Below are 26878 nucleotides of genomic sequence, written 5' to 3'. Positions count from 1 at the left end.
CACTACTAATCACCTTTTTTTTTATATCTAACCAGATCAGCACCGTAAAAGGTAGAATCTATCTGGGAACGAAATTTAGTCGTTTCGCTAGAGGCACCAGTGAGTAATTCTAGTCCCCTCTAAAATGTTGGCAATTTTTTGTTTATGCATCGAACCGCAAATATAAAATATTTACATAATACAAACACAATAAAACGTATTGTATTATGAACTGCAAAAAAATCTACCATAAAAAATATTTTTATGACTAGAGTTTTAGAATAAACTTTGTCATAGGATTAATAGTATCGAAGAAATTTTTCGTTCTAAGGGTAGTGAACCCTACAAAATTATAACTATGTTAATAACACATAACTAAGTTTTCATGACGTTCAATAAATATTTATACTGGCTGATGATGTGTTCGAAATAACCTAACAAAATTGATAAATGCATATAATTCTAAAAAATATTAATTATTAAGAAATAATATAAAATATACAGACATACACAAATTTTTATCATTTGAAAATTATTTTCATTCAAACACTTTATCATTAATCTTCCTTTAAAATGCAAAAATAATTTAATAGATCAACAATTTTTTTTTTTGTAAAATAACAAACATTAATAATAGTAATAATAAAAATGGTAACATTAAAAGAACAGTTATAAATTCGTCAGATTTAATTCCCACAGTGAAATAAAAAAAAATGGAATAATTTGAAACATTTATGTATATGTCTTAAAATTTAATTGCGTAGAAAAGTTTCAGCTATAAATATAATAAGTTATTTATGTAAGATTTAGTCATATAATCTTCTTAAATAGTAAGATTTCAAATAAAAAATAGTTAATTTTAATTATCTTCGAAGCTAATTACTAATTGTACTTCCAATTGGTTTAAACACCATCAACGTGAATAACAGCATATTTTCCAATTTTCAACCAGTCTGGGTCAGCTTGAGATATACGTTCAGCTAAACCTTCAGGTAAGCCACACGTAATATCTGACTTCAGTGTTCTTAGAGCGATTAATTTAGATGGTTTAAAACTTCCAACAGCTTGACTAAAAGGAACTGTAGGCTCCCAAAATACATCTCCAACTAATTTTCTATAATTAAGATCTCCTTTAGATATTATCAAAATAGACTCAGATAATTTTTCATATAATTCAGGATCCATTGATTTTATTTGTCCAAAGTGGAATGGTAAAGTCCAAAACTGTTCGTTTTCAAATTTCCATTGATCTGTTAAAGAAAAAAATAATTTTTAATAGCACACAAGTTTGGAAAAAACTCTGGAGCTAAAAATATTAGAAGTGTATTACATAAATTAAAGTTTATCTGAACAAGAAGTTTATCTAAACAAAATATCAAAAACTATAAATTATTTAGTTTGATGAAGCGATAAATATGCGTACTTTCATAAAGCAAACCACTCGAAACTAAAATAAAACCATTGAAAAGATCCAAGTTTTCTCCATGCTCTATTATTATTTTAACAACACAACCTAACTTATTAGAGGGCGCAGTTAACTTGCTAAAACCAGTCTATATTCGAAACGAGCGCAGTACTGTATTTAGAAATTTTCAAAGGAGAGAGGTCCAGACAGAGGCGCCGAAACTATTTTTTACATGGGGACAAAAATTTAATGATTAAAATTCTCGGTCTCCTTGATTGTTACTAAGCCAAAAAGCGGGTTAAGCAATTTTTTTTGCTTTGATGCGAAGCTGAGAAGGTATTAATTTTACTATGATGTGTTTTTTTTTTTTTTTTATGTCTGTTGTCACTTTTTCTCAGCTCACACTGGACCGATTTCTTTCAATAATACGTCAAAAGATCACAAATCGTATCTAGTTGAAGACATTACTATTAAAAATTGAAAAATTTTGCCTCGTTCCCCGCAAATGGGGGAAATATACCAAAAAAAATTTCAAATTTAAAAATCGGTAAATTTTGCCATTTTTCTCATTTTTTTTTCTTATAACTTTTTCAAAAACAAACAAATCAACATAATTTTTTTTTATACTGAAACTATAGGTAATTTCCTTTCGTTTGATATCATTTTTTTTTGAAAATCTAACACTTATTCTGCTCACAAGAGGAATTAAAAATAGCAAATTTTTTACAAAAACTAACTTTTTCAACTTAATTTTTGAAAATGTTCCGGAAATACTGCGTCCATTAAACATATATCAAATCAAAGGTTATGTTATATACTATCAAATGAAAAAAAAAAATTTGTCCCGACGACCTATCTACTATGTGAAAATTGCTGTTAAAATTTAAAAAAAAATGTAATGTTTGCGATAAAAATTACCTTTTATCGGGATGTTTTTTGTACTTAAAACTGCCATAACTTTTTCAAAAATGAACAAATAAAAATAATATTTTTTTGTATTGAAACCTTAGATATTTCCCTTTCATTTGATATAATTTTTTTTGAAAATCTAACACTTATTCTGCTCACTGGGGGGATTTAAAATAGTAACTTTTTTACAAAAAATAACTTTTTCAACTTAATTTTTGAAAATGTTCCGGAAATACTGCGTCCTCTAAACATATATTAAATTAAAGCTTATTTTATGTACTATAAAATAAAAAAAATTGCCCCGACGACCTATCTTCTATGCGCAAATGGCTACCGTATTCAAAAATATGCTATTTTAAAAAATTTTTTTTTTTTAATTAAACACCATCTACAGATTTGCATCGAAGTATTTTTTATGATAGTGATTTTAATCACTGTCAGAAATCATCTATACTGGACCCAACTATGCCACGACCCCACTGTGCTGGGTTTTTTATATTTATTACAATAAATAAAAGAAAAATACCTAATCATTAACCTCTAAAAACTGTTTAGTTCAATTTATATCAAACTTTTATTCAATATCAAACTTTTTTAGCAGAATAACTTAATTAAATTAATAATTAAAATTTAGAAATATATAAATGAAATACTGAAAAAAAAACAAATTTAATCTTTGATGAAAAGTTAATTTAAATTTTATTTCAGTAATAAAATTCTTCAAAGATAATATTGGGATACTCACAAAATATGAAATTGATAAGAAACTATTTTTATCTTCGATACGAAGCTGAGATGGTATTAATTTTACCATGATATATTTTTTTTGTATATGTTGATACTTTTTCTCAGCTTTCACCAAACTGATTTCTTCAACGATACGTCAAAATATCACAAATCGTACTTAGTTGAAGTCATTGCCCTTAAAATGTTTTAAAAATTTCCCTCGTTCCCTGTAAATCGTGGAAATCTCCAAAAAAAATTAAAATTTTCAAAATCAATAAATGTTGAAATTTTTTTCTCTTAAAACTGCCTTAACTTTTTGAAAAGCGAATGTACCAAAATAATTTTTTTTTATATAGACACATTAGGTATTTTACTTTCATTTGATATAATTTTTTTGAAAATCTAACCTTTTATTTGCCCCCAGGGGTTGCAACTTTTTCAAAATACTCAATGTTTTCAAATTTTTTAAATGTTTAAACTAAACACTACGTCCTATGAACATATGTTAAATTAAAGCTTATGTTAAGTACTATAAGTTAAAAAAAAAAATTGTCTCGACGGCTTTTCCTCTATGTGCAAATGGCAGTCGAAATAGAACAAAAAATAAGAGTTAATTTTGATTTTTGCATAATCCACCAATTTCTTAAAATTAAACGCTATTGTGATGGTGTCACGTTTTCATAATCGTGAGAATTATTTTAATAAAATACAGACAGCACATCCGCTGCCTGAAACTGATGAATTAACAAATAATATTTATTGCCAAATCGGCAATAAGTGTAATTATTATAAAAACCCAATAGACCTGACCATCGGCGTCAGTCGACTCCAGTGCCTTGTGTCATTCATCAGTCTCAGTACTCGGTTGTCGCTGTCCGGCTTACTGTTTAAAGTAAAGTCTTTGTTTATTCCTTTTCTAACCTATATACTCTTTTCTTCGACATTTCAGAGTACTTGTGTCTTGCACTTCGTCTGCACCTCGTACTCTGTTATCTTTCCTCACCTGGTACGCCTAGTATTTGTGTCTTGCACTTCGTCTGCACCTCATACCTAGGTGTTACTCTTATTCTCCCTTCCTATAACAACAGCCTTTCGACACCCACAGCTAACCCGGAGTGTCAGCCGAGCACGGTGACTGCTGTACGACAACACGCACGTGAATACCTAGACAGCAGGCACCACCTCCTCATATTCATCTTCGTACACATAGTTACACACTTACACACATTTATCTTATATCATTTTCTTTCCTGTGTTACGACAGAGTGGCGCCCAACAAAGGTAACGTATATATTACGTTAGGGTTGTTGTTATAGTATAAGAAAAAAAAGTATTATTAAACCAACTTATCCAACACTTGATGGCCAAAGAAGAATACACAAAATCACTCATAGAGCTTAATCCAACATCGTCAGAAGAAAACGAACGTCCATCTTACAAAACAGGTTGGGCACACAAGCTAAATTCTAACGAAGCCATATCTGAGTTAATCAAGAGAAAACTAACCACTGCCGGCACTCTAGATCAAAAGAGAGACCGCTTGGTTAGGTACATCAAAGGTCAGTGGCTTCCGGAAGATTTCGTTGTGGATCTTAACGAATCTTTTACAGTACCACATACCAAAAACATGGCTAATAATGACATCAAGAACCGTAGAAAGCCATTCTTTAAGCCAGGTCAGTTTAGAGGAGAAGTTCACGAAAGTGTAGACCTGTTTCTTAAGCGATACAAGAGGGCCAGCATTATAAATGAATGGAACGACGAAGAAAAAGTTCAGTTTTTACCAGCTTTCTTAGAAGGTACGGCTTTACATTTCTATGAAAATCTAGAAGAAAACACCGTCGGCCAAATCAAGTGGGAAGATCTAGAGTATAAAATAAGGTTAGAATTTGAGCCAACAGCTCAAACAGACATGATAAGAATGATATTACAAAAACGCTATCAACAACCGGACGAATCCGTAAGCTCTTATTTAAATGAAGCGGAAGCTTTATGCTTACGTATAAATAAAGACATGTCACAAAAAGAAAAAGTACATCTTATTATGAAGGGATTACGCCCCGACATTTTAAGAATGGTTTCGATGTTGGAAAACGACACCTTGGACAGTCTAAAAAAGAACATAAGAAAATGGGAGACTACAGAATTTCTCATAGAAGGCGATAAAAGTAAGTCTAGTTCAGAAATTAGAACAGACATTCTTAAGGAACAAATCCAACACATGTCAAATAAAAAACAAGAAAATGAGCTAGAGCAATTAAAAAGGCAAGTCAAAGAACTTTTAGATTTTCAAAAATCACGGACTAATACAGTAAAAAAATTTAATGGTAACACGTCCGGCAAAAACAGAAAATGTGATATTTGCCACAGGACTAACCACATTACTGAGAATTGTTTCCGTAACAAAAAATTAATAGTTCAATGCCAAATTTGTGAAAAATACGGCCACGAAGCAAATGTCTGCAGATCCAGAAAAAAGGAAGCAGATGACACAAAGTGTCAATTATGCCAGAGCCAAAATCACACAGCAAAAAATTGCAACTCAAAAAACTAGCTTTTAGGTTAAACGCTCATGCTAAGGACATATGTTCACCTTTAACCTTAGCAAAATCAAAAATAGAATCTCATCAATCAAAAAATATTATAAATAAAGTTAATAGAAGCAATAAAATTGAGTACGTACAATCGACAAGTCAATATTCTAGCGCAAAAGCATTGTACATCATAGCCACATTAAACCAAGCAGAAATAACAGTCACTATAGATACCGGGGCAAATCTAAATATATTAAACGCGGAATTAGCTAAAGGATACAACATTAAAAAGGTTGAAAATATGCTAATAACCGGAGCAGATAACAAGCCCTTGGATTTAATAGGAAAAACTATTATTCAAATCGTCATTGAGAACGAGCAGTTTGATGTAGACGTCTATGTTGTAAATAACTTAATAAGTTCGCTCATATTGGGAAACAGATTTCTATTCAATAATAAGGCTCATATTAACTTTAATTCAAATTTGATGATTATAAAAAATATTATAACTACGAAAATATACAACGCCGACCAAGTCGCAATAAAAAAAAACAATACAAATAACGTGAACAGTAAGAACGTTATTTCTACACTCACAACACAAATAGCCGCACAGAATAAATTTGCTGACAACACACGTTTAGCAAAACTACGGGAGGTCTTCGAAAAATATCAAATGGGCGAAAATGTTGCGGAAGACAACAATTGCGCATTGCATGCAATTTGCAATGCAATTAGCTCATCTAAACAAAAGAAAATCACACTTTGTGATTTATTGGTGTTATTAAAAATAAAAGACGTCCCAGGCTATTGGTTTTCAGATGAAGAAATTGCCAGCATATTAAATCACTATTCAATGGACACGTACATTTATTCTGAAAAACATAAATACGGAGTAATGTACGGAACGGGTGATCGAAATTTTGCGGTACTATATCATGTAAATAATGGTACTCATTGGCGGCCCGGCAAGCCGACTACAAAAACATCAAAGTACATACCGCAGCATATAGTAGAGATAAACGAATTTCTACCATTAAAAAAAATTATTCAGTCAGTACAGCTCCACGTGGAGCATAGTAAACAGTGCATAAAAAACGATAATGCAATTATCAATGAAATCGGAGTAGCTAACGCCACGAGCCACGGCCACCCAAATACAGAAACGATGATACAGGACAAAGCAACATCATTGTCAACTGTTCACACAGCTATGCATAACGAAACAATTAAAGAGCAATTAACCGACAATGACAACACGCCTATTAAGATATCATCACATTTATCCCAAGAACAACACGCTAAAGTAGTTGACCTAGTGAAAAAATACTTACACGTATTTTCTACGGACGCATCTAGATTAGAGCCAGCAAAAGTACCGCCATGTGAAATAAAACTAAAGGAAAACGTAAAAGAACCAAAATTTAATGCTCCACATAGAGTATCCCCTGCTCAAAGAGACATTTTGAAAAAAGAATTAGATAAATTACTTGACGTAGGAATAATTAAACACGCCATGTCAAAATATGCAGCAAACGCTTTTCTCGTCAAAAAGAAAGAAAAAGATCAACATCGTCTAGTAATAGACTACAAGGACTTAAACGAAAGAGTTGAACCTGACAACTATCCACTTCCACGATCTCAAGATTTGTTCAGAGCACTAGAAAACTCACAATTCTTCTCAAGTCTAGATCTTAATAATAGTTTTTTTCAAATTCCTATTAAAGAAGAGTGTCAACATTTACTTTCATTCACCAGTGCGTGTGGCTTAATGACGTTTTGCCGATTACCAATGGGTTTTCGCAACTCATCAGCAATATTCAGCAGAATAGTCAACAATGCTTTCTCAGAACTGTTATATAAATCACTTGTGATCTATATAGATGACCTAGCATGCTTCGGAAAGAGTTTTCCAGAAGCCTTGGAAAATCTCGAAAAAGTATTTAAAATTCTTGACAAAATTGGACTCAAAATAAAAGCAAGTAAATGTATTTTATTTTCTGATAAAATAGACCTATTAGGCTTTCGGATAACACGCGACGGCATAACACCGTTGGACCGCAACATAAGAGCCATAACGGACTTTCCCCGCCCCAAAACGGTTAAAGACGTTAGAAGCGTTTTAGGACTTTGTTCATTTTACCGTAGACANTAAAGACGTTAGAAGCTTTTTAGGACTTTGTTCATTTTACCGTAGACATATAAAATCATTCGCACAGATCGCTAATTGCCTTAAAGAGTTAACAAAAACAAAAAAATACGAGAAAATTAACTGGCAACAAGAACATACTGAAGCGTTTGAACAACTGAAAACCTTATTAACATCAAAACCTATTCTAGCACACTTTAACGATGATAGACCAACGAGCTTGACCGTTGACGCAAGTATTCGAGGGCTAGGTGGAGTGCTAGAACAGACAGACGAAAACAACATTTCAAGAGTCATAGGTTATGCCTCTCGGAAGCTGTTAGAATCAGAAAAAACCTACAGCTCTACTACGTTAGAACTTCTAGGTCTGACCTTTGCTATCGAATTCTTCAGAGAGTACCTTTACGCCAGACATTTTACGGTATATAGTGATAACATTAGCTTAAAATATTACCGCAGCTTAAAAAATCCGTCAGCCCGCATATCTCGCTTAATTATCAAACTTTGGGATTACGACTTCAAAATAGTATTTACTAGAGGGCGAGATAATGTAGTGGCGGATGCACTATCCAGATACTCTTTAGAACACATAATAGACTCAGCAATATTCGGATATGAGAGTGGTCACGAACCGAATGTTCAAGTTCAATGTATTGGCAACATTCAAGAGTTATCAGCCACAGAAGAGAAAGAATTTTCTATTGCAGAAAAGCAACAAAAAGACCCTTTTTGCTTATCAATTCGAAACGCTTTAGAAGGCAAAGAATCAGATAAGAAAACAAATAGACTATCACGGAAATTCACCATAATATGTAACGTATTATACTTTAAATCATATAATCAAAATATAGGCAACTATAACTTACTGGTAGTACCCAAAGAAGTTACTGCTAGAATATTAAAAGCATACCACGAAAGTCCAACGTCAGGACACGCAGGTATATCACGGACTATACATAAGCTACAGCAAAAATATTATTGGCCTTCTCTTTCGAAAGACACGGCAGCCTATATCAAATCATGCCATTCATGTCAAATCAACAAGAGAGCCACAGGGAAACCTACAGGATTATTACAGCCTATCCCAGTCATAGATGGAACTCCGTTATCTAGAGTAACTATTGATTTTCTCGGGCCACTATGCAATAGTAATGGAAAGAAACACGTAATAGTAGCAGCTTGCAACACGACCAAGTATATTTTCACCAAAGCAGTTCGCTCTGCAGATGGCGAGTCTGTCATAAAATTCCTTTTCGAATTAATTTTCAAATGGGGCTGCCCTCGATCTATAACAAGTGACCGGGGAACTCACTTTAAAAATAAGGAACTGGCACAAGTTTGTGACAACTTAGGCATCAAACAGAAGTTCAGCTCAGCCTACTCGCCTCAATCTCAAGGATTTGTAGAACGAACAAATGAGACGCTATGTACAGCTTTACGACATTATATGCAAGACAACAATCAGAATAGATGGTCACACTATTTACCAGCTGTCACTTTTAGCTACAACACTACACCGCAGTCTACAACTGGATTTTCGCCATTCTATCTAATGCATGGATTTCATGCTGCACAGCCTATAGACAACAAAATAATCCCTCAGCCTCTATCACATGACCTAAAGAAAGCGCTGGAAGACTTACATAATGTTAGAATGAAACTACCAGACATAATAGCAAAAGCTCAAAAAACGCAGAAAATCAACTATGATTTATCACACAAACACTTAGAATACAAACCAGGTCAATTAGTCTTAGTCAAATTTCCTTTTATAATAAAAAACCAATGTGCAAAATTAGGCCACCAATATCGTGGTCCATTTAAAATAATTAATAAAATAAATGACGTAAATTATGAAGTAGAACTAATCCTAAATAAAAATGTCGTGAAGGATACCATACACATTAGACGACTAAAACCGTACTACAATAGAGACAATGATGATAAAAACCACAGCGTTGAGACTATTGTGCATGGGCATAACAGCGATAGCATTCACACAACTGATTCAAGCGGAAGAAATAAAAAGCCCGACGATTATATTTACAAAGTTACGTCAAATATGATTGGTCAGAAGTCATTAAACAATATTATTGAACCGAAATCAGAAGTAACATAATAAAACTTCAAGCCCTGCAAAAACTTCCTACTACCCAACAAGCTTTATTCCAAGCAAATCCCCCCTGAAAACAAAGCAAGATTAAAAACAATCTATACAGCCTGATCATTAATCAAAACATCAAGGACTACAAAAGAAAAGCAAAAAGAACAATATCGTTCCACAACCAAATCATACACCAAATGTAGGAAAGTAAGCGGATCAAAAAAATATATAGAAAATTAAAATGTAAATTAAATTAGTTAAGTTAAATTATTTTGTTTATTCTCATAAAATATTCTTTTATTTGTTCATTTGAATTGTTCATTACCACGGGGACGTGGCACCAAAAAGACATGAGTGGATGTGATGGTGTCACGTTTTCATAATCGTGAGAATTATTTTAATAAAATACAGACAGCACATCCGCTGCCTGAGACTGATGAATTAACAAATAATATTTATTGCCAAATCGGCAATAGGTGTAATTATTATAAAAACCCAATAGACCTGACCATCGTGGTCAGTCGACTCCAGTGCCTTGTGTCATTCATCAGTCTCAGTACTCGGTTGTCGCTGTCCGGCTTACTGTTTAAAGTAAAGTCTTTGTTTATTCCTTTTNCTATTTACAGATTTGTATCGAAGCGCTTCTTATGATAGTGATTGTAATCACTGTCAGATATTATGTATTTTTTTTTTTAATGAAGTTATTAAAAAACGTTTTTTTAACTTAACCCAAATAATAATAATTAATTTTATTTTTTAGTCATAATGATACTTTTGCCCCATCGTATTTTGATCAAGGAGGCAACTGCCCTCAGTTTTAGCTCCACTGGGTCCAGATAGTTATTAAAACGTAAAGTAGTGAGGAGCTGCACCTCTCCACTATCCACCACTATCAATACTATTATTCTATGTCTATAAGGGGTCCTGACTCCAAAGACTCTCCTTCGTAGATACATCATTATACAAGTAATCATATACCATAATTATCTCTAGTAATTTATAAAAACAGCAATTTCAGTATTGCATATGTCACATGTGAAAGCAATAAAACATATATTTTGTCATTTCAATACTACGTAACAATTACTTTTTTCAAAAACGAGGTTTTGTTGTCATTGAAAATTATCTTTTCCAAAAGTTTGGTTAAGTATTTTTAATTAGTTCAAAAAGTATTTCCCTATAAAATTGTACCTTTGTGATTACGCTTATTTCATAATCATAAATCTCTTCATCAAACAATACATTTCGAGGACGTTTAACATAAAAAATAGCCATATGATTATAATTAGTTTTTTTCAATCAAAATAGTGTTCTAAAACAAAGTTTTAGCAGGAAAAATTTTTTGAAGTCAAGCTTTCAACTTTTGAGTAGAAAAAAGATTGTTAAACGTGTTATTGAGGTCACTAAATTCAAATTTGACGTTATTTTTCAATATTCTTTTCTTTTAAAAGTGAGTTATAGTGTCTTTTATCAATTTTTATTAATATATCAAAATATGTGTTATGAAAGTTTAAATTCAAATTTTATACCATTTTTTCAATATGCCCTTTTTATTGGCATCACACATTGTTCTAGGGCAATTATAAGTTATTTTGAGAAGAACAAAATTATTTATAAAATAAATATAGTTTAAAAAAACTAAAAAAACACGCTTTTAAAGCACATCGAACTAAAAAGTTAAAAATATTTTTTAAAATAAGTTTAAAATAATTATGAACAAAAAATACTAGTATTATTGTGATAAAAGCGTCGGGCGCTCAATATACGAAAAATATGGCACAAAGCACCCACGCTTTTATCACAATAATATTAGTATTTTTTGTTCATAATTATTTTAAAATTATTTTAAAAATTATTTTTAACTTTTTAGTTCGATGTACTTTAAAAGCGTGTTTTTTTAGTTTTTTAAACTATATTTATTTTTTACTTTTTAGTTTCATGTTATGATAGTAGTTACTATCAATATCATGGTTGTTACGGGTAACGGGAAATCAGGGTTGGTTCGATTCTGGGGAGTCTGAGAAACGGCTACCACATCCAAAGAAAACAGCAGGCGCGTAAATTACTCACTCCCGGAACGTGGAGATAGTGACGAAAAATGACGATACGGAAATCATCCCTCGTAATCGGAATGAATACTTTATATCTCTTAATTAGAATAAATCGTGTTAATATATTAATTTTAATAGTAATTAGAATATATATATTTATACAAATAATGCGACTTAACTACGTAAAAGTATCATGCACTAAGTATAGCTGTGTTTTATGGCCGGGCGGGTCGGACTAACGTTATACCCGAGGTATAAACGGCGGTAGGAATATATATATATATACGTAAGGCGCATTAGACGCGGGCGTTATTGGTCAGTCAAAATAAAAATTTGTTTACATATATATAATATTGATGACAAGCACGCGTGTACGGGTACGATAACTAAAAATAAATTTTTATAGGAATAGTGTACCGTCGTATTGTGAGCGAGGCGTGGGGAGGGGTGAATGCGTATAACAGTCTAGTCTAGACAACGGAATATGCGATAACGCGTGGCGTTTGGAGAGTTACAAANTACATACATACATACATACATACATACATACATACAGGTGAAACTAATATAAGCGTGTTAATAACACTCATTTTTTGTTGTTGCTGATATATAAATTTACTTTTATATAAACTTTAAATTTTACAAGCAAAAGTTAAAGTAAACAATTTTAAGATTTACAAATCTTCTACAAGTTTTTCCGTCATTTTGAACAAAATATAGAAAATACAAAGGCATTTGCGAATAACGTAAAACATTTTATTACATTATAGACATGAAGAATATAGTTTGTTTTAAACTATATTCTTATAATAAACTATATTAAGCATGAGCAATACTTTGAGATAAAAAGTGTCTCTATTAAACAAAATTTAAGAAAAGTTAAGAATACTCAAGTTTAATAAAGAGTTGTATATAAAATGTACATACCAGATTGAATGTATCCTTCCCATCTTTTTCCAAGTTGTTTCATAGATTTTGTTCCACTTTTATTAGCTACGTAATCGATAGTATCAAAAAAATCACGACGTGTAACATCAGACACAAACCAAGGTATAGCTTTCCCATGAAACCTCACAGTATTGACAATTTTGTAAGTAACAAAATAATCAGCCATGCAAAGGTCACTAAACAACTCATAGCCGGCATTGTCCAATATAATATCTTTAAAGAATATTTTAAATAATAAATAAATTAAAAATATTTAAGTTTTCTAAGAACACATTTTTTCAATATTTTTAATTAAATAAAATTAAAACTATATTAAAAATATTAATTTAAAAACTAATAAATATTAAAAATATTTTTACCTAAAATTTTGTTGTCTTTGCCTTCACGATTAAAACTACACAGGAAATCAACAATTTTTGAAGATTCATCAACTAAAATGAGATTTTGTAATGAGTCAACGAGCTTTAAAGGACTTTCAGTTTGTATAATTGTATCTCCACCGGTTTGTGATAAATCACAACGGTTTCCCCAAAGAGCACATTTAAGAATTTTTGGAAGGTCTTCTCGTAAATGACGAGATTGTATGCTAGTCCGTTGAAAATAGTCAATCAAAAAATCGCTTAAAAACTCCATTGCATCTTCACAAGATACCAATGATTTCATTTTTTGCTCGTAGAAAGGATCATAGTCTCTCAAGTATTTACTAAACCATATATATTTTATTTTATAATATTAGTAGTATTATAATTATTGTATTCAGTGGTGTTTGCGAAAAATCCTTTTTTATTTTAAAGAATACATTAATTAAAAAAAAATGTTAGTGGGCATACACCGTATATCCTTCAAATCTCTAATAGTATTTGATAGTTTACACTAATAGTTATCCCATGTGTAGTCTTGAATCAAAAGATGTTTTATATAAATAAATAAATGAAAATCCGTTTAAGAAAAGAATCATTAAAAAAAAAATTAATAACTAAGAGCTTATTTATTTAATATTTATTATTCCTTATGAAACGAAATAAAATTTTAATTTTTTTGACTTGTAATGATAATATAATATACTTATACTCAACAAATATATGTTTGTGAGTAGTAATGTAATTAATTATTTTCTATCATATAATTGTAAAGCATATGATATTTAATTTTCTTATAGTATATCTCATTTATTTATTTTAATCCCAATTTCACTGAAATTGCTTTATACAAATAGAGTATTTATCAACTTTTACCAATACAGCACTAGTTAAATAAAAATAGTAAATTTAGCAGATCTAATATTTCGTTTAATAAGTACTTTAGTATGACCCTCATTTAAGAAAACTGAATAAATTCAAAATTTTGATAAATAATATTATATATATACAATTATTATATATACAATTACTTTGCAACCGATATACTTTTTTAAAAATCCAACAAAAAAACTTAAGTTTAAGGACATAAATGTTAGGTGCAAATAGGGTGTACTTTGTCAACTTAGTACCCTCTTGGAATTATATTAGTACCCCCAGCTGATTTCATAATTTTTTTTTAATTTTGTAAAGAAAAATAGAATATTTCCTTATATTATTATATAAATAATTACTATAGCAATTATATTTAAAACAGCAATTTACAAAAAATAAAATAACAATTATAGTTAAAATACCACAGTGGTAGAAAAAACGTATTTATATAATGTTATACATAATTGTATGCATATAAATAAATATAAAAAATATGGGTACATTATTTCGAGTAGAGCGATAACATTTTTTTTTACTTTTAGAATTTAAGCACCCCAAGTTCATAACACTATTCATAACTATGTTCAAGAGGGTTGAAGCATAGTAAAACATTATGTCAATTTTTTTCTTTTATATTTAAATATTAAGCAATCATTTCAGCTTCTTTTTAACCTACATAAAATTAAATCATCTTTGAATCGAAATTTATGATAAAAAAAAAAATTATCCTCCGTATAAAATTGTTTGTCAAAGTAAAAAAAAACGTCGAAATTCCTTAAAAAAAATTACAGTTCAATTTTTATAAAAATGTTCCAAAAAACCTGCGTCTAAAACCAAGAAGGATGTTTTTGCATTAAACAGTTTTACGATAATGATGTTAAACATTGTCAGATATCAATCTATATTCGTCTAAATATACTGTTCACTCACTATACCATGTCTCAACTGTGTTGGGTTCTTTTTACTAGTCATTTACCTAGTTTCGAAAGTTTCAAACAAACGACGATGAACGTAACATTCGCCATATAGCCAAATAGTGTTTAACCATGTAGGTCGATTTCCGTCTTTATCGGTGTAATCTTCGAGGATCTGGTTCCATATCTTTACGTCTACATTATCTGACTCTAATTTTCTAAATGGTTTGTTACTAAGAATTTCCGCTTTTAGTGTATCCAGTTTCAATAATGTATAGTTAATGTCAATCTCGGCATCCTAATAAGTCAAATAACTACATTAAAAATAACTTAATATTTTATGTAGATTAAAGTTCAGACAAGAAAAAGTTTATTGCTTGAAAACGATGCTACATATCATTAAATAAAATTTTATTATAATAACTATTTTATATTATTGCTTACAATGTCAAAACACATTACACTATAATAAATATTATTTGAATAATATTCCACATTACCATTATAAATTGTTTTATTTCAATTGTATGTATATTCATTTATTTAGCACCACTTTTTACATAATATTATAAACTGATAGAAACAACCAAATAATTTGAATAAATTCATTTGAAGTTTAAATATTAGTTATTTTTATTGAAATCCCTAAAATATCAGTAGCCCTCATTAAATCTGTTTAATAATAAAATTTTATTATTTAATAAAAGTACTTTTAAAACATTTCAAAATGAAATAAGCTGCCGATTTTAAAAAAAATTTGTCAAGTTGGAATGGTCACACTAAAAGTCTTTATTTAGTATTAATTTTATTGTACTAATATTTAGCGAAAGAACAAGACAGCTTGAAAACTTTGTGATTCTTCATTTTATATGAGACCTACTGAAAAATTCACGACAAAAATTACTTTAATTTTTAATATATTAAAATAAATTATAACAAATATTCAATGTACTTGAACTTATCCATTAGTTATATATTATCTTAATATTATAGTTTTCTCATCCTCAGTTAAAAGATATAATTACTAAATTACATGTGGTAGTCTTCATGGCTAAATCGCATAACCTGATATGCGCCTAATAAAAAAAATCAACTATCGAACCAAAGTTTTTTTTTAAACTATGAATTTATTTAATTCAAATTCAATTCTATATAAAAAAAAAAACATACTTCTGAATTTTTTAATCTTTTTTTAAAAGTTCAAGGGAGGAAAATTTGATTGATTCTTTATTTATTCATTAATGATATATAAAACTATTGTTTATTGATGAACTATTACATAACATTATCTCCTACTACAACAATTTCATTCTATTCCAAGTCCAATGTAAAATTCTGATAATGCACGTGTAGGTCCATGTTTCATGCTTCGTGACATGCGTTTTTTTAGCTTAACTTCGTTCTATCTTGCATGGTTAATGTTATATTTATATTCAAAAACAAATTTAATAACATGTGAAACATAATTGAACCTTTCAATTAATGTATACACGATAATAACTGTATAATAGTTTATAATTATTATAAATAATAATAATATATAATCTCATAAAACATAACTTCCGATATTTTTTTAAGTCTAAACTTGTTCTCCACGATTTTCAGTTAAGTATATCAAAATTGTAGGTTAAATTTTTTTTTTACATTCATTATATTAAATATATAAGCGAGAAAATAACTTTTACAATAATGCTTTTTTTTTTTATTTTATACAAATATTAAACAAAGGAAATATTAACATTAAATAATTAATTATTAAATAATTATTAACATTAAAAAAATGAATCCCAATTTTCGAAAATTTAGTTTAAATGTACTTTAAAAGTATTAAGTAGTCGGAAAAATATCATATATACATGAAAACATTTTTTACAGATTAGAATATTACTCGTATATATTTTGCTATTAAATATATATAAATTAACCATTTTCTTCTAATTTTACAAGTTAATTTGTTATTTTAAAAACATTTTTACTGGGATCTTCAAGCATCAAACCATTATTAGTTTGACTATATCAATTTATATTGTATAAAATACAATATATTATAATAAATTGTATGTATTATTTATTGAAGGAAAATAAGTTGGACTTAGAAAATGTAATTAAAATTAATTAATTTAATAAGAAATGAGATGGCAATTTTAGACCAACTGGAAGTTACAAGATTTAGAATTAGTCGATAAAATAAAATCCTTTCATTGAAATAAATTGTATTCATTTATTTAGTTATCACCTTTTTTATGTCGTTAGATGTAGTACATGTTAACATGGCCCTGCGATATTACCCATAAATTGCAAGAATCTATATCAATTATTTTGTACATTCATTAATTTAGTTTTTGTTTAAGTAATTGCAGCTTCTACTATTAAAGAATAGGCGTACTTAAGAATATTCAATAAGAATTTTTATTAATTATGTTATCTTTTTGGACTTTACTTCAAAAATTAATAATATATCAATAGTATCATTTTCTAGGCGCATGATATGATTTTTACATGATAGCCCATGTAAAAATGAAATAATTAGCATAAATTTCGAATACCAGCATGTGACATGAATCATTTGCGTAATACTGTTCAATGTTCAATATTTTAATAGAAAAAATATTTTCACTTATAAATTATCAAATATTGATACAGCTTTTGTTTGTTTACATAATTTTATGAACTAAAATGTATACTTAATAAATATAGAAAATATTTAAGCATAATTAAGAAAACTTACTGGTCCATATTTTTGTATAATAGCAGTTTTATTCGCCACTAAGTAACTACCCGTTTTAGTAATATTAAAGGGCGATAACTTAGATAATACCGGGAATGCAAAACTTCTGCAAAAAAAATATAATTCACGATAATGAATTTTTAAAAATTAGCAGTTGCCCAGGACAAAGGTATGAGATAGGTTTAGGAGGTTCAAACTAGAAGACAAAGATTGTATTTCAAATTAAATACAATTTTTTATATCCTTCTACATTTTTTTTTTTAATGATCAAATAATAGTAAAAAAATTTGGGTGGTAATTAGTGTAGTAAAAAAAAACCTTAATAAAAATAAAAAGACAAAAGAAAAATTGTGTTATCCACAACAATTAAAACATTATAAAAAAACAAAAAAAAAATATTTTATCTTTGATGATATTAAAAAATAATTTTGTAAAATTTAGGGCTTATCTCTTTAGTGCCCCTATGTTAAAATATTTTTGATTGTTTTTGATTATTTAATTGTTTAATTAATGTTACTGTGCACTATGAAACTTTTGGCATTGATAATTAAAAAATTGTTTTGTAAGATAATTAATTCAAAAATAATAATAATTTATTGTACAAACGGATATATTTATGTAAAAATTAAATATAAAAATTGTAATTATTTTAGGAATTTGCCATTTAAATCAAAATTTATTCATCCAATACGCACCTCAAATATTTTGCTACCAAAGGTTTATTCCTTGGCGGACTTTCATCAATGCAAAGACTTATTAATTCGTTTTCAATGGTCATTTTCTAAAACAATTGAATAAAGTATGATAAAATAATTTAAAATGATTAATTGGTATTTATAATATACTGAGTGTCCCCCAGGTTTTGATATCTTTAATAACTTTTGAAGTTATTAAAAAAAGTAAAAATTACAGTAAAAATTTGTATTACTTTTTTTATAAAGAATTCCTACGGTTTTAGACTATTATTAAACCTTTATTTCTAAAATGAAAATAATTTAACTTTTTTTTTTTTATATAGAAATCACATAGGAAATGGAAAGGAAAGGTCTAAGAAGAAAACAAAAGTAGTTCAGATCACATTATGTAATGGGATTCATTTAGAATTACGGCAAAATCTGTTTTATACCTCATTTAAAAACTGTCTAAGAGTTAAATAAAGGAGCAATGTTGCTCATGAAAGTGAGATTAAAGTTTATAAATTAAAAAAAGCAAACTTTTGAACACAATTATGATAGGTGAACTTCTTAGGATAAAAAAGGTTAAACTTTGACTTTTTTTCATAGTTAATTTTTTGTTGAAGATTTAAATATCCAAAACTGTTTAAAAAGTATTTAAAATCCTTCCTAATTTATTTGTTCTTTTAACTTTCGGATCTTTTCTTTTATGTGGTTATACATATCAAGGAGAATGAATACTTTAGGGGGGACTCATATTGAGTTTTACTAATCTGCCAAAACTGACAAACTAGTAACATTTTTGTTTTTTTTTTCGCGAATCATTAGACAAAAAATTATAAAACATTCAAGTAAATCTCTGATATACATTTTAAAATAATTAATATTTGTATTTTTATTTTTTTTTGTGTGTGTGTTATGCAATAAAAGAATATAATAATTCCAATGAGGCTGAAAGGTAAGTTTTATAAGACTATAGTGATACCAGCAATGATGTATGGCTCAGAATATTCGGCAGTTGACAAGAAAGTAAAGCAGAGAATGAGTGTAGCAGTTATGAGAATGTTTAGATGGATGAGTGTAGTGACTAGAGAAGATAAGATAAGGGACAAACATATATAAGATGAGAGCAAATAGACTTATATGATTTGTTTATGTTATGAGAAGAGAGGGAATAGGAAACTGTAAAAACAAAAATGTCGTATAAATGAATGTTGAAAGAAGAAAAGGTAGAGGGAGACCAAAAAAGAGATGGAGAAATATTATTGAATGCGATATGAGGACGTTTGATGTGAGCGTAGATGATGTAGGAGATTGTGTCAAGTGAAAGTTTAGGATAAGGGTGGACGACCCCAAATAGTTGGGATTAAGGCGAGGAAAAGAAGGGGGAAATTTGTAGTCATTTTTTAAAATTGAAATTTAACGTCCCATTTTGTAAGTTGAATAATTATTTTGTTTTCACTACTTCAATACTTTTACTAAATCAATTATAAACATGTACTAATACATGTACATAATATATTAGTTTATTAGCAAGAAACCATTGAAATGTATCGATTCTAATAGTCATTTAAACAAATTTCTGAGCTGACTTTTGAACATTTTAATTTTAATTTCTTATTGACAAGTAATCGAAAAAACATTATAAGGATTCAACTTTTCATTAACTCTAGAAAATAACACTATATATTTGATAGATACATTCAAAACTTCACAACAATATAAGAAAAAATCATTTATAATTAAAATTTAGATGAAGTATAAGTTTATCAAATATAACACAATAACATTATTTTATTATCATTGTCGGTTATAATTGATTTTTTATGAACAAGAGAAAATTACCAAAAAAAAGTTCAAAATGTAAAATTAAGTCTTGATTAGAGTTTATGTTTTATATACTCTAGTTTACAGATAGTATATATATATATATATCTTTATAATATATATGCATTCTTGCATCACAATTAATAATATCTAACACAATTTTTAAAAAGGCACCTAGCAAGAAGGAATTGATCAACATATCGTCTTCTTATATAACCACAACTGTTTCTTATTGAAAAAAATGATCCAATAGCATTTTTTTTAGGAAATTAATTTTTTTATCTAGTTAATACATTTTTAAAAGTTAATATAAACCAAACAAATAATTATTAGTAGGGCTCATAAGTTTCAATATTACAGACATTTTAGAAGTCCTAGAAATACCATTGTATATTCTTAATATTTCAAAAACGAATAAAATGTAATGAAAAGAAATGATGTGCGTAAAGTACGTACGTATCTCTAGTATTCATAAAAATACGATACAAAGTGGTCAAAAGTCAAAGTAGTATTTTTAAATGTTCATTATAGCGCTTAAATTAAACTATTTAGTATTAAGTTATGAACTCTGGCTATAAGCAATTAAAAAAAAACATTATTTTAATAAATACGACTTTAAAAAAATATTATGTGTCACATTTAAATCTACATAAGTAGGTTTCTTTTAATGCATTCGTCTTTACTATTTTTTTTCTGCTAAATATTATTTAATGTTATAATTAATATCAAATAATTACAACAATAAAATGTTTATTTTTTATCTCGATTTTTCTGAATAATAAATTATATTACTGGAAAATAATCTACGACTTATTATGATATATTAATCAAAATACTGTACTTTGTCCTTATTGTAAATTTATAATTGTAAATTCTCGAATACCTTTAATATTAGACCTTGAAAAATACAAGAGTTAGTAAAAAATGATAACTTTAATTATATAAATAAATACATTTAGAAGTAAACTAATAATAATATTCTTTGAAATCGATAATTAAGAGTAATTGAAATAAATTATGTATATTAAAATAAATTAACAAATGGAATATTATATAAGAGCAGTGGTGTTTTGAGGGGTAGATGGCGAATATTCAGATTCAATTTTAAAAATTAACGTATAGCCTGTAAAAATACTATAAATATACATGTATATAAGTTTGTATACTTAAAAAATAATTTCCAACGCCATAAGAATCTTCCATTTAGAACAAACAAATCTTTAATATTAAAGTGTATACCCTGCGACTTACGAAAACATGACTGCTAGCGATAGTGTACTTAACTGTTTACAAAACACTTACCAGTAATAATTTAAATATGTGTAATATTTCTATACATGAAATTGAAAAATCAATTTTTAATTATTTTAATTCTGTAAAAAAAATACAGAATATAGTTATGAATAAAAAAATATAAACAAAATAAATACGCAAATATCGCAACAGAGTTTAACGCTAAACATTTAGTGAGATTCTTATTCATTTTTGTAATAAAACAAACGTTTTTTATACTCTTTCATCTAATATATATCTGGGTCTTATTAACTATATTGATTGCATAAAATTTCCTAAGATTAAGAACTATTATATAGCTATAAATACTAACAAAAAAAATTGTCAGAGAAAATTTGCCAGTTTTTTTTGTTTAGTTATAAGATACAAATATTTGTATGGCGTTTGAAACTTTTTAAATTTTATAGTTTTATTTTAATTAACTATGAAATTAAAAAACGACTTGTTCATATAAGAATTTAAATAAATTAATTTTATTAATAGATTCATATGAGTTCATATAAAACTATCAATAATATTAAAATATGAAAGCATAAGTAATAAATACACTATTTGTACATCATACAATTAACATTATGCAAGGACATGTTATTTTGTCTGATAACATAGTAAACACTATTATATTTTATGATATAAAAACAGTATAATTTTTAAGTATTTAAATGTTTATTTAAATTTCAATTATTAAGTAATTCATAATGTATACACAAAATAATCCATTTACCTATTTATATTGGTTTTATAATAAAAAGAAAACATTGACATCATTAAGGCAAAACATTGTCACAAAAGTTTTAATTAGTTATTAAATACAAAATTATAATAGCAACTAATAGTTCTTATAATTTTTAATCCAAGAATCATTTAGTTAAACTGGTGTATTAGGTAAGGTTCATCAAAAACAATATGTTTAAAACATAAGTAAACAGTTTATAATAATTATAGTTATCACGGTTTAATGAATCGTTTGTTTATCCAATTGTAATCGTCATTTTCATCGGTGAAAGTAAACGTTAATGTTCAATTTCTTATCATTTTTAAAAATTTAATTGTAAACATACGAATAAAAATTTATACTACTATAATCACATAAATTAATCTTCAGAAAATATTTTTAGCAAACTAAAATAATATTCGTAAACTGCACTAAAGAAAATGATCCAAAAATTACCATATTTTTATCTTGCACATATATTTTACACACAAATAATATAATTTTAATATTAAGAATTGAAAATTCATACCTCAATATAAAATTTTTATCATTATTTATCAATATTTTCCCTTGCAAGCATTAAAAACTTCCAATACATGTACGTGAAAATTTGGACTTTTTTTTAAAAGTGAGTATTATTAATTATAAACCAAAGTGTATTTATAAGGCAAATAACAGCAATATTAATAATATGCTGGTTTCTTGTTATTTTGGTTACTCTTTTACTTGCAAGAATATCATAAAGTTATAGACATCAGTATTAGAAAATAATTTACCCCGTGCAAGTTGAGTACTCGTTCTTTATTATCTTCGATGCGAAGCTGAGAAGGTATTGGTTTAACTATGATATATATATATTTTTTTGTCTGTTACCACATTTTCTTAGCTCTCACCGAACCGATATCTTTCAACGATACGTCAAAAGATCACAAATCGTATCTAGTCGAAGATATTACCCTCAAAAATTGAAAAAATTTCCCTCGTTCCCCGTAAATGGGGGAAAATTTCAAAAAAATTACAATTATATAATGTCACTTTTTTTTGTCATATTTTATAGTCACACACTACTTAATATTCGCAAAATAAATACAAAGGTCATAATTATAATATCTTTGTAGATTAATGTATTTAAAAAGCGCCAATTAAAGTTTAGCACAGACATAAGATAACATCATCGTACTAATTTTAGAGTACTAGTTTTTAATTTTAAATAATTAGTTATCAGATTTTTTTTTGGTGAGAATTTTTAAGAATAGATTTATTAGTAAAATATAATCAGAAAAACAAATTTATCAATTTCGATAAAAAATTTAAAGCGATTAATTTAAGTAACTAATAACACGAAAAATAATTTTTTTACTTATTCATTTTAAATGTGTCATTTATTAATCATAAAAAGCCCAAGATCCAACTAGATCTATCAAAATAACGGTTAAATATACTTCCTTAATTTAGAAATATGATAGAATTGCTACTAAATTAAAATAAATAAACTCTTCAATACTGGTGGTGTATCAAGTAAGAACTTTTCATATTAGAATTAATATAATACGGACAACAAAGCATAAGCAAAAAAAATATATATATATACTTAATAACAAGGCATATAAGTTTTTGAAAAAGTAAAAAAAAATTTTCATCTGAAAAGCTCAATTTTACTCATAGGGTGTCAAATATATAAATTTAAAAAAATCATTGGAAATAATTTTCAATAATTTTAAATTGTTTTGTAAAAGTAAGCTTTATAAACGTATAATTAAAGTATAAATATAAATTTAAAAAACCAGCACAGTGGAGATGTGGCATAGTTGGATCAAGTATAATGATATCTGACAGTAATTAAAATCACTATCATAAAAAACGCTTCGAGCAAATCTGTAGTGTTTAATTTTAAAAAAATTGTGGATTATTCCAAAAGCTACATGATCTGCTATTTTCTTATTTACATCCTCATTAAAAGTTTTATGATTTATAAGTGTAATATATATATATAAATATATATAGGGAAATGGTTTTATTTAAAAAAAAAGTATGTCCAAAGAAAGAGGTTTATAAATAGTATTTATCATATAAAATTACATTGATCCATATATTGTTCAAAAAGTTATAGTATTATAAAGTTAAAAATATAAAAAGAATTTTTTTACAAAAATCGTATTTTGGCTTTGATGCGAAGCTGAGAAGATATTAGATATTAATTTTACTATATGTTTTTTTTTGTCTGTTACTACTTTTTCTCAGCTCTGACCGAACCGATTTCTTTTAACAATACGAAAAAAGATCACAAATCGTATCTAGCCAAAGATATTACCCTCAAAGATTGAAAAAAATTTCCTCGTTCCCCGTAAATGGGGGAAATCTCCAAAAAAATTATAAATTTAAAAATCGCCATTTTTTGACATTTTTCAATTTATTTTACTTAAAACTGCCATAACTTTTTTTTAAAAATGACCAAATCAATATAACTTTTTTTTTTTATAGATGCAAGATGCCTTTACCTATTATTTGGTATATTATTTATAATTAAATTAAATATTATGTAATATACTTTACTATGAAAAAAAAAATTTCAGACTTTATTTTGTCTTTACAGTGAAAATGGCTCCGAATGCTATTTTTGTGTGAAAATTCTCGATTTTATATTTTTAACTTTATAGTTTATAGTTATATAACTTTTTGAAAAATGTATGGATCGATACGATTTTTTATGAGAAATAATATTTAGATACATCTTTAATTCGGCATACTTTTTTTTTAAATCGTACCATTTACCTATATACAGGTGGGGTTCACAACTAAAAAAATGCATATAAAAAGTCGAACTTTTTCGACTTAATTTTTTTAAGTGTTTCGGAAATAATGACACTTTTATATACATATTAAATTAAAGCTTATATACTTTAATACGAAAAATAAAAATTTCAGACTTTAGTTTGTTTTTATGGTGAAAACTAACATCAAAATTTATAAAAAAAAAAATAAGATTTTAGTAAAAAAATTCTATTTTACATTTTTAATTTTATAATGCTATAATTTTTTGAAAAGTGTATGGATCAATACAATTTTTTTATGAGAAATAATATTTATACACATTTTTCATTCGCACATACTTTATCTTAATCAGGATATAAATAAGTAATAAGGATATAATATAATTAGCAGATCATAGAGTTTTTGGAATAATCCACCAATTTTTTTAAATTAAACACTATCTACAAATTTTCATCGAAGCGTTTTTTATGATAGTGATTTTAATCACTGTCAGATATTATTATACTTGACCCAACTATGCTACATCACCACTGTGCTGGGTTTTTTTTTTAACTTTTTTAACATTATTAAATATCTTATTTATTCATTTTTTTTTTAAATTTCTCGGTTAAATTTTTCTTCGATCGGAATAAATGTGTGCATTCATAAATCTTGATGTAAATATAATGATAAAATGATACTAACACAGTTAAACGGTAACATAGTTAATTAAGAGGTATTTATTATGTTGTAAGATGAAAGAAGCCTCAGGCAAAATGCAAAATAACAGCAAGTCGAACCTGTAACTATTTGTTTTAACTGACGTGTCACAGTAACTTTACACTTAGAAAGAAAAGTTGAAAATGAACATTTTAATAATTTAAAAATATGATTCTTAAAATAGTTTTATGGCATTTGATGCGCTTCTAAAAAACACATTCACGGTGTCTATATTATTAAATAATATCTTCTATATTCTACGTTGTCTAGAATCTCAATTCCATTCAATTGACCACCTTCTTTGTTCAGTAAAAATACATGAGCCTAACTATTTTTTATTAACTTTGATGTTTGTTTTCACCTTGAAGACAAAATAAAGTTTGAAATTTTTTTTCCATGATAAAGTATATTACATAGGTTTTAATTTAAGATATATATAAAAACATCAGTATTACGGGAAAACTTTCAAAAGTTAAGTTGAAAAAGTTAATTTTTTGTGAAAAAAGTTGAAAAAATCCCCCCGTGGGCAGGTAAATTGTCAAATAAAAAAAATGTATACCAAATAATAGGTAATTACCTCATGTATTTATAAAAACATAATTATATTGATCCATACATTGTTCAAAAAGTTATAGCGTTATAAAGTTAAAAATATAAAAAAGAATTTTTTTACAAAAAACGTATATATATACTTATTATTTATTGATATAAAATTTATATTAAAATACAGAATTACAGAATAAGATATCTGATAAATGATTTTAAAAATTATAACCTTTCGTGAGTAAATTTCACAAAACTTATAATGAAAATGAAGTAAGTTAATAGATAAGCTTCCATAATATTATGGTTTCCGTAAATATAATAATATTGAGCTTTAACTTATTTTATTGCAACTAACAAAACCATTTATTATGTATTATAATTTCTATATAGTAACTATTATTAAAATATTTTATTTTATTTCTAATGCCTTAACAATAACAGTAAAACAAATTTTGTAAGTACTTACGAATTTACTTGGCTTTATTAAACTAGTTTGATCACGTCTTCCTCAAACAAACAACGGCCCTCTAATGTTGACGATTTGTCAATACGATCTACATTTATATGATCGTCAAAAAATTCAATAGGAAAATACACAAAAATTTTTACATCAGCGGGTTTTTAAGTCAGTGTTGCACTACAACGATTAATAAATATCAGATAATCATAAGAT

General features: G+C 27.4%; 1 protein-coding gene across 1 annotated transcript; it reads right to left on the bottom strand.

Annotated features, from left to right (window-relative positions):
* Positions 1 to 421: 421 nt before the first annotated feature.
* On the bottom strand, positions 422 to 26821 carry LOC126905128 (damage-control phosphatase ARMT1-like). The gene is made up of 7 exons (XM_050684568.1): positions 26672 to 26821; positions 18375 to 18460; positions 17680 to 17785; positions 15014 to 15249; positions 13165 to 13508; positions 12785 to 13018; positions 422 to 1229 (listed from the first exon to the last, which is right to left on the bottom strand). The coding sequence occupies exons 2-7, from the start codon at positions 18455 to 18457 to the stop codon at positions 883 to 885; spliced, it is 1350 nt and encodes a 449-aa protein (XP_050540525.1). The 5' UTR covers positions 18458 to 18460; positions 26672 to 26821; the 3' UTR covers positions 422 to 882.
* Positions 26822 to 26878: the final 57 nt, after the last annotated feature.

The sequence above is a fragment of the Daktulosphaira vitifoliae genome, unplaced genomic scaffold (assembly GCF_025091365.1).
Source record: "Daktulosphaira vitifoliae isolate Bord-2020 unplaced genomic scaffold, ASM2509136v1 Scaffold_4, whole genome shotgun sequence".
Taxonomy (NCBI): Eukaryota; Metazoa; Arthropoda; class Insecta; order Hemiptera; family Phylloxeridae; genus Daktulosphaira; species Daktulosphaira vitifoliae.
The sequence above is the reverse complement of the archived record's forward strand: the minus strand, read 5'-3'. Positions and strand labels throughout refer to the sequence as shown.

Excerpts from the sequence above, each read along its gene's own strand:
- LOC126905128 (XM_050684568.1), bottom strand. The coding sequence starts at position 18,457 with ATGACCATTGAAAACGAATTAATAAGTCTTTGCATTGATGAAAGTCCG. Across the intron at positions 15,250-17,679 it reads TTATACAAAAATATGGACCA|GATGCCGAGATTGACATTAA; the intron begins GTAAGTTTTCTT and ends TTGACTTATTAG. Across the intron at positions 13,019-13,164 it reads CAAAGACAACAAAATTTTAG|ATATTATATTGGACAATGCC; the intron begins GTAAAAATATTT and ends TATTCTTTAAAG.